Here is a 15,710-nt window from a genome sequence, read left to right on the forward strand (position 1 = left end):
TGAAAGAGCTGTTTGCTCTGCAAATTGTAAAAAGAAATCTAGTTTCAAATGTCTAATAGCTTTGGGGAAGCTATTTATTTTTAATGAAATGAAGGTATTACAGATTTGTCTCCCCTGACTTGTTCAGAAAAATTGGTTCAATCCAGTAATAGTGAGATCGTTCATAAAATTGGGTGCATGAAGTTAATAGAGGAGCCTCAAGTAACCAAGAATTATGTTTTCATCTTTAAAATGTCTGTGCTGCTCGGGCCCTGATAAGAATTTCTGACTTAGCAACAAACTCAGAAGGCCAGGCAGCATCTGTGGAAAAGAGTAAACAGTCGACATATCGGGCCGAAACCCTTCATCAGGATTTCCAGCAGCTGCAGATCTTCTCTTGTTTTAGAATTTTTGACTTGTCTGCTTTGTTGCTGCAAGTTAATGGCCCTAGTTGGTCAAGACAAATCAATTATTTATTGTCATGTATGTAATTTGGTGACATACAGATACAATGAATAATATCACAAGACTGTATATGCAGACAACACACAGAATATAAATTATAACAAGCAGTGAAGAGAAATAAGCCTGCAAAATGAGTCATTAGTCTTAATGACACAGAGACAAGTCAATGGTAGTGCAAAAGGTAGTTTGTAATCTTCTGTCAGCGCACATCAAAGTTGCTGGTGAATGCAGCAGGCCAGGCAGCATCTCACCAGCAACTTTGATGTGTGTTGCTTGAATTTCCAGCATCTGCAGAATTCCTGTTGTTTGTAATGTTCTGTAGCTGAGATGTGATTAGGGATTTATTGGTCTGTTCATAACTTGTATGAAAGTAGCTCTTCCTGAACATGGTGGTATGGGACTTTAGGATCTGTACCCATTGCCTGGTGGTAGTAGTGAGAAGAGAGCATATCCTGAATATCCCTTGGTGATAGATGCTACAGGTGATAATATCTCCTGTAGGTGCTGTTAATATTGGCAAAGGCTACACGCATGCCCATCTTAGGCTGACAAAGACCCAGCATCCTAAATTTAAATGAAAATCAGAAAAATTGCAGATGTGCAATCTGAAATAAGTACAGAAAATGCTGGAAAAACTCAGAAAGTCAGGCAACGTTTGTGGAAAAAGAAAAAATTAATGACTCAGGTCATAAGAACACAATCTTGATAATAGCAGCAATTTCTTCATTACAAATCTGGAATTTGCTGGAAAAGTTTTCATAGTCGAGTTGCACGGTTTTGTGACCAGCCCTTAACCCCAATAATTGCTGCAATGTCATAAGAATCTCCTAAAATAAAATTAATTGGCATGAACATTGCCTTCTCTAACTTCCGTTAGTGCCCCACCTCCTCTTCGTACCCCATCCGTTATTTATTTATTCTTATTTTTTTCTCTCTCTCTCCTTTTTCTCCCTCAGTCCCTCTCACTATACTCCTTGCCCATCCTCTGGGCTTCGCCCCTCCCCCTTTCTTTCTCCCTAGGCCTCCCGTCCCATGATCCTCTCATATCCCTTTTGCCAATCAACTGTCCAGCTCTTGGCTCCATCCCTCCCCCTCCTGTCTTCTCCTATCATTTTGGATCTCCCCCTCCCCCTCCCACTTTCAAATCTCTTACTATCTCTTCTTTCAGTTAGTCCTAACGAAGGGTCTTGGCCCAAAACGTCGACTGTACCTCTTCCTATAGATGCTGCCTGGCCTGCTGTGTTCACCAGCATTTTTTATGTGTGTTGCTTGAAATTCCAGCATCTACAGAGTTCCTCGTGTTTGCATAAAATTAATGTGTTTTTATCTTTGAAAGCTTAATTGTTACAGAATTTTTAGCCCTATTGCAGTCTAACTTAAATACCATCTTCTAAACCATAACTTTTAGTTGATGTCTAAGCTCTGCCTTTGAACAATAATCTTGATAATTACAGATATCTATTAAGTGAAAATACATTAATATGGTTCATTTGTGGAAACACCAGGATATGGATCAAATTCTGTCTACATGGGTAACTCACCACCGTGGTTAAGCTAAAATGGAATCTTATAAATAATTCCATTGGAATTTTAAGCTTTTTTTTGGTACTTAGAAATCCAAATAAACTGAGAAATATCAGAATCAGGTTTGTTATCACTGGCATGTGTCGTGAAATTTGCTAACTTAGCAGCCACAGTTCAATGCAATACTTAATATACTTTGTAGAAGAAGAAAAAGATAATAAATAAATAAGTAAATCAATTACAGTATACATATCTTGAATAGATTAAAAATCATGCAAAAAGAAATAATATATACTAAAAAAGTGAGATAGTGTCCAAGGGTTCAACGTCCATTTAGGAATCGGATGGCAGAGGGGAAGAAGCTGTTCCTGAATCGCTGAGTGTGTGCCTTCAGGCTTCTGTACCTCCTACCTGATGGTAACAGTGAGAAAAGGGTATGCCCTGGGTGCTGAGGTCCTTAATAATGGACGCTGCCTTTCTAAGACACTGCTCCCTGAAGATGTCCTGGGTACTTTGTAGGCTAGTACCCAAGATGGAACCGACTAAATTTACAACCCTCTGCAGCTTCTTTTGGTCCTGTGCAGTAGCCCCTCCCCATACCATACAGTGATGCAGCCTGTCAGAATGCTCTCCATGGTATATCTATAGAAGTTTTTGAGTGTTTTTATTGACATAACAAATCTCTTCATATCATTTTTTTCCAGTAAGGAAAAAAGCTACTTATGACAAATTTGGTGAAGAGGGCTTGAAGGGAGGCATTCCTTCTGAATTTGGTGAAACAGGAGCTTGGACAACAGGATATACCTTTCACGGCAATGCCAACAAAATCTTCAGAGATTTCTTTGGTGGAGATAATCCATTTGCAGGTATTTCTGTTAAATATTTTAATAACAATGTGAAAAGTGATATTAAATCAGAGCATAATGTTGTTTCTATCTGTTGGGTTATGAATAACCTGCCTGTTTACACATGCTGGCTGGAAAATAATGCCAAAGACTGCCAATCTGTGAAAACAAATGCTAAAGTATATTTCTCCAGAAATTCTTCATGTCTCAGATGTTGACAATAGACCACAGAGACCAGCCTCAAGTCTTGAATGCCTCCGTTGTGACTCAACAACTGGAATTATATGTGGTTTTCAGGGTACTGTGTAACTTGATCACTACATCCTTGACTTCTAATTTGTTATTTTAATATGCTGGATAATAAGTTACCTTATATCAGTCTATTTCCCTTTTCCATTTGAGCATTCCTGCAACAATCTTACCCATATGTTTATGAAAGCAAAATACAGTGGATAATGAAAGTCAGAAATAAAAAGAGGAAATTATAGAAATGTACAGCAGGCTTCTTTAGAGAGAAAAACCAAGCTCAGTCTTCAAGTAAATTTAAAGATCAGATAAATAATACTACTGGGCAAATAAAACAACGTGGGTCTTGAATAGAATAATTAAAAATAGTTGCTTTAAAAATCAGAAAATTCTGGAAGCACTCAACAGGTCTGAAGGCATTGATGGAAGGATGAACAGAGATAACACTTCAGGTCGAAGACTTGTCAGAAATGGGAAAACACATTAGTTTTAAGTTGCAGAGCAGAGGAGAGAGATATATATGATAATGGAAGTAACAATGACAAGATTAGGCTAACGTTGCTTTTGGGATAAGCTCTTATCTAGTTGATAGGTTAAAGAGGGAAGTTAGAATACAGGCAAAGGAGTGTAAATGCAGTGAAATGCAGAGCAATTCGAAACACAAAGCAGGTCAGATCAAGCTAGTGGAGAGTGCAGAAACTTGCCAGTATTACAGACTGATATCCTGCAGCGGAATATGCCAGTTCAGATGCAGACAGAAAGGAGTTACCTGAATTCTGGTAAGATGGTAGCGCACTCGGTTGTAGCAGCCTCTCGGGGTCCAAACAAAAGTGTAATTGTTCGTCCTTTACCATTTTTTTTATGATTGCAAGACACTGCTGGATATTAAGTACATCAAGTACTTCAGGTATATCCCTTCAGTGAGTTGCTCGATAGCAGTGGAACTAGACGGTGTGTACCATGTTGCCTGATATAGCCACCTAAGGAGGAAACAGTATGCAGAGGTAGTGCACAGTCCAACAAATGGTGCAAATGATTGTCTTGGACATTTTTCTGGTGATCCAAGACTCCGATGGACATTGGTAATGTAGAATACTGCCAAGTCTCGCTCATTGGAGAGACCGATGGCATAGGTTGTTGTGCGGACCAGACCCTCATGCCATGGGTTCACCTATTGCAGTTGCCCAGGGGAGGAAATGCCAGAGGTGGTGTGGCATGGCTGGGCTGGAGGCTGGCACCTCCCATCAGTGCTGCTCTCTGGTGTTCGCTTGGTGGAAGACAACTACATTGTTTTCATCTGTGCCTGTACCAGCATGTGATGAGGAACTGCTGAGTACTTGTTCTTGCAGAAACGTGGCTCCAGGACAACATCCCATGTACCATCAATCTACAGGCCATGACATTCAGGGACTTACTATTTTTGTGACTGCATGTTTTAGTACTATTGTAATTATATGTGCTGTATGTGCAGTGTGTGACTATGGGTACTGTGTTTTGCACCTAGGAATGCTGTTTCGTTTGACTGTTTTCATGTGTATTGTTAAATGACAATTAAATTTGAACTTCATTAAATTGCAAAATTCAGTATCGAATCTGGAACACTGCCATGGAAAATGAAGTGCTGTTCTTAAATTAAGCTTGCTGTAAACCACTTTGTAGCAGTGCAGAAGGCCATAGATAGAGAGCTACTCTCTCTTTCTTCAAATAAATATATTAATTAATAACGAAAGGGACAATATTACTCCCTGATATTAGCTCACTGACTATCAACCTTCTTTTTGAAACCAGATCATTTAATGTCATGCAAGATATGACAAAAATGCTGTTTTATTTCTTACTTGTCTTTTGATACCATATCATTATTAGTATAGAACTTTAATAGACCTTGCTATCAGCAATGAGCCAACTTAGAACATAGAACATTTCAGCACATTACAGATCCTTCAGTCCATGATGTTGTGCCAGCCTTTTAATTATGCCAAGATCAATCTAACCCTGACCCCCAACATAGCCCTCCATTTTTCTATCACCCATATGCCTACCTAAGAGTTCCTTAAATGCCCCTGCCTCTACCAGTATGCTGGCAGCGTTTTCAATGCATGAACCACTCTCTATGTAAAAAAAAACTTACCCCTGACATCCCCACTATACTTTCCTCCAATCACCTTAAAATTATGCCTCCTTGTATTAGCCATTTCTGCGCTGGGAAAATATCTCTGGCTGTCCACTTGATCTATACCTCTTATCATTGAATTCTAATCCTGAACTAAAACAGTGTTGGCTTAACTAAAGTAATCCTTCTGGTTTGATTCTTCACAGCAAGGCCCTTTGTATCACAGGCCTGAGAATTTCTCTCTCAACTTTTCCAAACCTTGAGACATAGTTGAGTACTGGGACCTTTTATACATACCTAAAAAAAAGCAGGTAGGGTCTCAGCTTCACAATAAATTCAAAAGAGGGTCTGCTGATACTGTAGCCCTTACTGAAGTTTCAAGAATAGGATGAATTAATAACTTTTTGACTCAGAAAAATCAGTACAACCACTGACCCAAAGCTGGCATTCATACTACCAGCAACACGCACAAAATACTGGTGGAACGCAGCAGGCCAGGCAGCATCTATAGGAAGAGGTACAGTCGACGTTTCAGGCTGAGACCCTTCGTCAGGACTAACTGAAGAAAGAGATAGTAAGAGATTAGAAAGTGGGAGGGGGAGGGCTGGGGCTAAGAACTGGAAAGTTGATCGGCAAAAGGGATACAAGGCTGGAGAGAGGAGAGGATCATGGGATGGGAGGCCTAGGGAGAAAAAAGGGGAAGGGGAGCACCACAGGAAGATAGAGTGAGAGGGACAGAGGGAGAAAAAGAGAGAAAGAAAGAAAGGGGAAAAAATAAAAAAAAATAAATAAATAAGGGACGGGCTAAGAAGGGGAGGAGGGGCATTAACGGATGTTTGAGAAGTCAATATTCATGCCATCAGGTTGGAAGCTACCCAGACGGAATATAAGGTGTTGTTCCTTCAACCTGAGTGTGGCTTCATCTTGACAATAGAGGAGGCCATGGATGGACATATCAAAATGGGAATGGGACATCGAATTAAAATGTGTGGCCACTGGGAGATCCTGCTTTCTCTGGCGGACAGAGCGTAGATGTTCAGTGAAATGGTCTCCCAGTCTGCGTTGGATCTCGCCGATATATAGAAGGCCGCATTGGGAGCACCGGATGCAGTATATCACACCATCTGACTCACAGGTGAAGTGTCGCCTCACCTGGAAGGACTGTTTGGGACCCTGAATGGTGGTGAGGGAGGAAGTGTAAGGGCATGTGTAGCACTTGTTCCGCTTACAAGGATAAGTGCCGGGAGGAAGATCGGTGGGAAGGGATGGGGGGGGCACGAATGGACAAAGGAGTCGCCTAGGGAGCGATCCCTGTGGAAAGCAGAAAGAGGGGGTGAGGGAAAGATGTGCTTAGTGGTGGAATCCCGTTGGAGGTGGCGGAAGTTACAGAGAATAATATGTTGGACCCCGAGGCTAGTGGGGTGGTGGGTGAGGGCAAGGGGAACCCTATTCCTAGTGGGGTGGTGGGAGGATGGGGTGAGAGTAGATGTGCGTGAAATGGGGGAGATGCGTTTGAGGGCAGAGTTGATGGTGGAGGAAGGGACGCCCCTTTCTTTAAAAAAGAAAGACATCTCCTTTGTCCTGGAATGAAAAGCCTCATCCTGAGAGCAGATGCGGCGGAGACGGAGGAATTGCAAGAAGGGAATAGCATTTTTGCAAGAGATAAGGTGGGAAGAGGAGTAGTCCAGGTAGCTGTGAGAGTCAGTAGGCTTATAGTAGACATCAGTAGATAAGCTGTCTCCAGAGATAGAGACAGAAAGATCAAGAAAGGGGAGGGAGGTGTTGGAAATGGACCAGGTAAATTTGAGGGCAGGGTGAAAGTTGGAGGCAAAGTTAATGAAGTCAACAAGCTCAGCATGCATGCAGGAAGCAGCACCAATGCAGTCATCGATGTAGTGAAGGAAAGGTGGGGGACAGATACTAGTATTGGCTTGGAACATGGATTGTTCCACAAAGCCAACAAAAAGGCAGGCATAGCTGGGGCCCATATGGGTGCCCATGGCTACACCTTTAGTTTGGAGGAAGTGGGAGGAGCCAAAGGAGAAATTATTAAGGGTAAGGACTAATTCCGCTAGACAGAGGAGAGTGGTGGTAGAGGGGAACTGGTTAGGTCCGGAATCCAAAAAGAAGCAGAGAGCTTTGAGACCTTCCTGGTGGGGGATGGAGGTATATGGGGATTGGACATCCATGATGAAAATAAAGCGGTGGGGCCAGGGAACTTAAAATCATTGAAAAAATTCAGAGCATGAGAAGTGTCATGAACATAGGTGGGAAGGGATTGAACAAGGGGGGATAAAACAGTGTCGAGGTGTGCAGAAATAAGTTTGGTGGGGCAGGAGCAAGCTGAAACAATGGGTCTAACTGGACAGGCAGGTTTGTGGATCTTGGGTAGGAGGTGGAAACAGGAAGTGTGGGGTGTGGGGTCTATGAGGTTGGTGGCAGTGGATGGGAGATCCCCACAGCTGATAAGGTTGGTGATGGTGTGGGAGACAATGGCCTGGTGCTCCTTAGTGGGGTCATGATCAAGGGGTAAATAAGAGGAGGTATCAGCGAGTTGTCGCTGTGCCTCGGCAAGGTAGTGGCCAGTACACCAGACTACAACGGCAACCCCCTTATCTGCGGGTTTTATAGTAAGGTTAGGATTGGTGCGGAGGGAGTGGAGAGCAGAGCGTACGGAAGGAGTGAGGTTGGAATTGGAACAATTCCAGTCCAGTATTTCTAACTTAAAGGCAGTACTTTAATGGTATAATAGCAGTGTGGCAGTAATGTTATTCACAGTCAGTTGTTGAGCATTTGCAGGTTATGGAATATTGATGTTGGATCTGAAGGTGCACCTTATGAAGTGCCTTTATAGGGCTACCTTGTGGCCACCTTCTGTAACTACAAGGTGACAGATGATTTGCAGGAAATGTTGACGTGGCAGTTTACAATGGTAAATAGACTCTGATAAGTCATCATCGGGGGGTGGTACAGAAGCCCAGCCGTAGTGCTACCGTTTCACTGATTCAGTGACCCATCTTTGGTCCTGACCTGTGCTATCTGTGTCGAACTTGTACATTCTCTCTGTAATCATGTGGGCTTCCTTCAGCACTCTGGTTTCTTCTCAACCTCAAAGATTGGCTACTTTAGATTATTTTGTGTGTAGGTGGATAACAGCAGAATGGGAAAAGCTGATGACTATGTGAACAGCGATAAGAAAATACATAGGGTGATAGGACTGAGAGGGATGCTGTAAAAGTGTACGTAGATTCGATAGGCCTCCTGGGTTGTAAGAAAACTCTATAAATATGTTCTACATATTGTTGTTTTAGGCCAACCAAATCTGATACAAATACACAATTTAAAGGTTAATATGTTCTTAAATTCTCATAACATTTCTTTTTGACAGACTTCAAATATAGTGGCAGAACATAAATGGTCACCATCAGAATTAGTGAATTATGTATTAGTCATAGTCATACTTTATTGATCCCAGGGGGAAATTGGTTTTCGTTACAGTTGCACCATAAATAATAAATAGTAATAGAACCATAAATAGTTAAATGGTAATATGTAAATTATGCCAGTAAATTATGAAATAAGTCTAGGACCAGCCTATCGGCACAGGGTGTCTGATCCTCCAAGGGAGGAGTTGTAAAGTTTGATGGCCACAGGCAGGAATGACTTCCTATGACGCTCTGTGCTGCATCTCGGTGGAATGAGTCTCTGGCTGAATGTACTCCTGTGCCCACAAAGTACATTATTTAGTGGATGGGAGACATTGACCAAGATGGCATGCAACTTAGACAGCATTCCATTATTAGGAAACCTTACCTTATAACAACTTATTGTTACTATTAACCTGTGATACGACCAGCCATTGTCCTTTATATTGGAGTTAGTACATCACCCAGCGCAAGTATGCCCCTCTCTTTTATACACTTTGTAAATCACTGCTCCTGATAGCGTCCAGCATTACCAACATCTTAACATCCAGCGTTATCAACAACTTAACTTTGTCTTTTAAGCTTTACCTTACTAAATTACTTACTAACTGCAAAATACATTTCACTTTTCATTCATTAATATAAAAAAAAGTTTGGTAAAACTGTTACCATGATTTGGAGGTAGCAGGGATGGTTGGATGGTATCTTATTGGTCAATTGACTCAATAAAAAAAGACTGGGTAAAGACTGTGTAAAGAGGAATTAAACTGAGGCAGCTTCTCCAAGTAAAAGCAAGGCAATTTCTCTTTTTAGAAAAGTGCCCAAGAATTGTTACATAGAAATTATGGACAGAAAATCAGTTTTGGCCAGGTGTAATAATGTATCCATCAGCTTGATAAGAGACTTTCTAATTTATCAGAGCTCCTGCAGCTTAAAAGTCCTGCTGCTAAATGCATATTTAAATTATTTATTACTTAAATTATTTAATAATAATTAATATTTATTATTGACATCAATTTTTCAGCTCAGATTTTACTAGAGGGAAGTATTTTGCCTTATATCCATTTAGTTAAACTTTAAAAAAAATTGCATTACTGGAAAAATAAGCTGACAATATATAGTGAATACCTTATTTAATGGAATCTAAACAATGAGACTCGTAGTGCATATTTTTAACCATTGAGATTTAACTAGGAAGAAATAGATTGTGGAAGAATTGAGAGGTTGGCAAAAAAAATGTGGCAAAATCCAACCTAGAATCAAACATCAAAGTAATAGAAAGGATATAAAAAGTGACATTTGTTAAAAATGAAAATATTTTTATATCAAAATAGTCATATTTTGAAAGAATGTATCAAATAAGAGATTACATGTTTATTCATTTTGTGAGTTGGGTAGATTGATTTGCAATTCTAAACAATTATCATGTTGGTTTCATATTTTTAATGAAGCTTACTTTTGTACAAATATGCTTACAGTGTTAGTGACTAAACATACCTATGGTGAATTTAAAGTATAATTATCGTGCAGGTGCTACAATTCAGGCAAATCGTGGAGCAAAATAGTGATGGTACTTCTACAAAGTCATGGAAAATTAATTAAAATTTGTTGGGATTGACAATTCACAGGGCATGCCTTACACTTTTCAAGTTTCTGGTTGCTTAGTGAACTGTTGATAATTTGCGTTACTGGAACACCATTGTCTGTCTAGCAAAATCTGGCACAGCGTGTTCTAAAGATTACCAAGCTTAACTAATAAAATTAAAAATTTCGAAATTAAAAACAAACCATGACTGTTCTGCTTACAAGTCCTTTCATATGACCCAAATTACTTTATTTTATTTCGAGATAAAGCGTAGAACTCTGTTGCAACTCAGATGAACCATTTCAGTGCTGGCCTACTGTAGCCCCAGTTGACATGTGATAAAATAGTTTTAGTAAAAGTAGTTACATTTTAATGGATGATGAATTTTCTATATACATTTTAACTGAACCTTGATTGGAACCATTAGAAATCTCAGATGCTGCTATAAAATGACCAAAAAAGGAGCACTTAGAACTATTTAGAGAAATTCATGTATCCATGTCTTCAACCACAGTTGGCATTCATTTGATATATACAGCAGAGTTCTTAACATTACAGAAGGTGTTTGAAAGACTTAGATTCTTGATGTCAAGGTGTAAAACCCCATTAAAATCAATGTTTCTTTCACGCCTGATTAAGCAGTCCCTCAGGACTGACTGTCCAGTCCAGCTCTGCAGTTTCTGAGATAGCCAATAAAGTTAATATGGGACCAACAGACACTCCTGAAGGTGGAATAGAAGGTACTTAACGGGGCAGGTGGATGTGTAGATTGGGAGGTGATGCATTCCTTGTACCTTTTATATGGCTTCTACTACTGGATGTAAGATTCAAAATGCCATTGTTGAATTCTGACGTTTCAATTCAAGGTTCTTTCTGAAATCAGGAAAGAGACACAAAATTCGTTGTTTCTCAATCATTTTATTAAGCATTAATAGAACAAAGGAAAATTTTAAATGGACAGTGATAGAGGCCTATTGAGCAAAGAGACAAAAGAACTGAGATTTAGGATGGCATTGCCCTACGGTCAGCTATTTTTATACTGCAGAGATAAGGAAAATGCCATTAAAATTTGTAGATAAGATTTGTAGAAAGCACTTATTCAAATAATGCAGAACAAAGAAACTTCCAGAGCTTTCCAGAATTATACTTTGTATAACCATTAAAAGCATATTAAGTTGTTATACGCGTACAAGAATTACTTAAAATACAAGTGGATAATGAATTGTTAAACTGCAAAAAAATTCAGCTAAACAGTTGGATCCAACATCATCTGAATGTTGTGTCTTCATTGTGAGCGCTGATGAACTGGGGAGTCCTACCAGTAGGAGGGGATGTTATACTTTTATATGGAGTTCTGAGAATTCCCCTTTCTACCCACCTACAATTCTCTGACAGTGATGGGACTCTTAAGGGACAGCATTTTTCAGCAGACTGACATTGAAATGCAAATGATGTGCTCTGCAGGTCTAGGGCAATGCTGGCAATGTCAGCCTGATAGAGAACATCAACAGTGGTTCCCTTATCTAACCATGGATTTGATGAATTTTCCTATAATGTCGTCAGTGCTTGAAAGGAGACCATCAAATATACTTTTCCTCAGATGATTAAAGGCAATTTTGGCACTCTGAAGGCAGTAGTGAACCTTTGTAGTGCGATTGCTTCTGAATATGAGAATTGGTCAATGTTTTGCATAGGGAACAATGAGAAGACTGAAGCCACAAATTTCCAAACCACTGTAATTTCTGCTTTAAAATCTTCTAAAAACCTTACCTTATTCTTCCATCTTTGCCAATTATCCATTCCTTTAATTCTTTTCGTTCTCTCTAAAGTGTCCCAAGTATATTCCTGAAGAACAAAATTGTGCAGTTATTATTAGATGCAAATTCAAATCACCATCCATTAAAGACATCACCTTGCCATGGTAAGCTAATTCAATGACTGCCTCCCTGTAGCACTCACATCTACTGTGATGAAGTGCTTTGAGAGGTTGGTCATTGCTAGAATCAACTCTCAGCAGGTCAGACAGCGTATATAGAAATAAATAAAGAGTTGATATTTCAGGCCAAGACCGTTCTTCAGGATTAGAAAGGAAGAGTGGGGGGATGCCAGAATTAAGAAAGGTGGGAGGAGGGGAAGGAGGATAGCTCGAAGGTGATAGGTGAAGTGAAGCCAGTTGGGTAGGAAAAGTAAATGGCTGGAGAGGAAGGATCTGGTAGGAGACGAGAGTGGACCTTAAAAGAAAGGGAAGGAGGAGGTGATCCAGATGGAGGTGATAGATGAGAAGAAGTAAGAGGCCAGAGTGGGGAATGGAAGAAGAGGGGAGGGGGAGGGATTTTTTTTACCAGAAGGAGAAATCATTATTCATGCCTTCAGGTTTAAGGTGCTGCTCCACCTCATCATGGTTAAAGAGGAGGCCATGGACTGACATGTTGGAACAGGAATGGGAATGTAAATGGGAATTAAAACGTTTGGTCACTGGGAAGTTCCACTTTTGGCGGATGGAGTGGAGGCGCTCCATGAAGCGGTCCCTCAGTTTATGACGAGTCTCACCAATGTAGAGGAGGCTGTATTGGGAGCATCAAACCCAGTAGATGACCCCAGCAGACTCTCAGGTGAAGGGCTGTTTGGGGCACCAAGTAGAGGTGATGGAGGAGGTGAATGGGCAGGTGTAGTATGTTGACTGCTTGCAGCAATGAGTGCTGGAAGGGAGATTAATGGGGAGGGACAAATGGACAAGGGAATCATGGAGAGTGATCCCTGCAGAAAGTAGAGATATGGTGGGGGGGTGGGGGGAAGTAAAAGTATATCTGGTGGTAGGATCCCTTTGGAGATAATGGAAGTTGCACAGAATGATGTTCTGTGTGCAGAGGCTCATGGCTGATAGGGAAGAATAAGAGGATCACTGTTAAGTCAGCAGGAAGATCGGGTGAGCGTAGATGTTCAGGAAATGGAGGAGATGCAGGTGAGGGTGGCATCAATAATGAAGGAAGGGAAACACCTTTCTTTGATGAAGGAGGACATATTTGATGCCCTGGAATGGAAGGCTGCATCCTGGGAACAGATGCGGTGGAGACGAAGGACCTAAGAAAAGTGAGTAGCATTTTTACGGGACACAGTGTGGGAAGAAATATAGACAAGATAACTGTGGGAATTGAAAGGATTATAAAATATTTCAGTTGATAGTTTGGCTCCAGAGAGGGAGACAGAGAGATCGAGAAAGGGGGGAAGGTGTCTGAAATGGACCAAGTGAATTTAAGGTCAGGGTGGAAGTTGGAGGCAAAGTTGATGAAATTTGCGAGCTGAGTGTGGGTGCGTGAAGCAGCACCAATGCAATCATCAATGTAGCGGAGGAAGAGTTGGAGAGCATTACTGGGGAAAGCTGGACTGTTCTGCGTAGGCAACGAAAAGGCAGGCATTGATGGGGACTATGCGGGTGCCCACGGCTACCCCTCGAGTCTGGAGAAAGTGGGAGGAGCTGAAGGAGAAGTTGTTGAGGCTGAGAATCAATTCTGCCAGATGGAGGAGGGTGGTGGTAGAGGAGAACTGGTTGGTTCTCTTATTGAGAAAGAATTAAGGAGCTTTAAGGCCTTCTTGATGGGGGTATGTAAGTGTATAGAGACTGGACATCTATGGTGAAAATAAAGCGGTCAAGCCCAGGGAATTGAACATTACTGAGGAGATTGAGGTGTAGGTGGGAAGGTACTGAACCAAGTGGGATAGAATGGAGTTGAGGTAGGAGGACATGAGTTCACTGGGGGATGAGCAGCAGAGACAATGGGCATACCCAGACAGTCAGATTTCTGGATCTTGGGTAGGAGGTAGAAGCGAGCAGAAGGAGGTAGAGGAAACTTTGAGTTTGGTGGCAGTGAAAGGGAGTTCTCCAGAGTTGATGAAGTCAGTAATGCTGTCAGAGACAGTTTACTGATGGTCAGAGTGGGGTCCTCTTCAAGGGGTAGATATGAGGATGTGTCAGAGAGTTGCCACCTGGACTCAGCAAAGTAGGGGTCAGTTCTCTACAATATAACAGCACTTCCTTTGTCTGTGGGTTTGATGTAAGGTTGAGATTGGTGTGGAGAGAGTAAGAGGGCAGTGAACTCAGAAGGGGTAAGGTTTGAAGATGAGAAAGGAATGCTGAAGTTGAGACGGTTGATGTCTCAGCAGCAATTTGAGTTGAAAAGAACCAGAGCAGGGTATCTAAGAAGAGGAGGAGGGTTGGAGGTGGGAATAAGGGTTATTGGTGCAGTGCATGGAATTCTTGCCAAAGAAGTGAGCTCATGATGTGATGGACTCAAAAGATGTGATGGAAGAAGAGCTCAGCATCATAGTGGGCATGAAACTCACTGAGGTGCGGGCGAAGGTAGACAAAAGTAAGCCCCTTACTGAGGACAGAACATTTCAGCTCAGAGAGGGATGGTCAGAGGGTATGGTGAAAACACAGCAAGGATTAGAGCTGGCATTAGAGGGGGAAAGAGAGTTGTTGGCACCAGAGGAGAAGGTCGGGTTGGGAGGAAGTTGGAGGATCCTAGGACCCAGGAGGCTTCAAGTTCCTGGATGTTACCCTCTCTGAGGCTCTATCCTGGCAAAAAGGATTGGACAAAAGCAAGCTTTCCAAGTGTTGCCCACATCTAGTGAGAATGATTAACTACCATAAAACTGGTTAAAAATTTTGTTTACATGATAGAAAAATATACATCGTTTTCCTCATTAATACTCTTTTCAGGCAAAAATGGGCACGTAAAAACTGTGAATAACCCACTTCATGTTTGCGTAGCCTATTTCTAATTTAAACATATTACTTCTTCTTGGAAGTTGGATAATTCAGATGAAATTGGCCAGTTCTAGTTCATGGCCCAGTTCTTGCTGTCCCAGTAGTGGTACCCATTTCCCATAGAATGGAAACCTTTCCTATACAGTTCCTTCAGCTATGCATCTTCCTTCATAATCTGTTTATCCCATGCCAAGTTGCACATAAATTGAGTAATAATATAGAGATTATAATTGCAGCCTTATGGCACTAATTACACCCTGCCACATTGGGCAGGCCCGTCACCTGATTCCTGAAACAGGTACTCTATTCCAAGCTCTGTCAATGGAGAGTAATTAACAGGCAAATGGAGGCAAGGATTCAAGGATGTGGTCAAAACTTCCTTGGGAAAAAAAGCAACATAGATAACGTAAGATAAGATTAGATTTATCTCAGTGACTCATGGAAATCCCTGGTCCTTGAAATGGAGAGGAATCATTTGGGATAGTATTGAGGAGCTTGAGTCCGTGGGTTGGATATACACAAGAGACCTTTCTAAACATTGCCTCATAAACCACTCACCCATCTGCACCTTCGGGCCTTTCTTGCCACATCTGTTGTCATGTCACAGGTAACCCTGGATTCCATAAAATCAGAGTGAAAACAGACTAAGATGTAAATAATAATGCCTCTTTTTAAAATGTTACTCCTCGTGCTTTTGTGCACTATTTGTTCCAACAAATATAACAATAATTGGCTCTTTCCCTCTCTCCGATATCAGATC

At 41.2% G+C, this 15,710-nt stretch overlaps 1 protein-coding gene across 2 annotated transcripts in view; it reads left to right on the plus strand.

Moving 5' to 3' along the window:
- dnajb13 (DnaJ heat shock protein family (Hsp40) member B13) overlaps window positions 1-15,710 on the plus strand; it is a 57,318-nt gene that overhangs the window by 5,353 nt on the left and 36,255 nt on the right. For both annotated transcript variants that reach the window (XM_063052923.1, XM_063052922.1), the window contains exon 3: window positions 2,673-2,834. In XM_063052923.1, the coding sequence (XP_062908993.1) occupies window positions 2,673-2,834 (162 nt within the window). The remainder of the gene's footprint in view (window positions 1-2,672; window positions 2,835-15,710) is intronic.

The sequence above is a fragment of the Mobula hypostoma genome, chromosome 7, assembly GCF_963921235.1.
Source record: "Mobula hypostoma chromosome 7, sMobHyp1.1, whole genome shotgun sequence".
NCBI lineage: Eukaryota > Metazoa > Chordata > Chondrichthyes > Myliobatiformes > Myliobatidae > Mobula > Mobula hypostoma.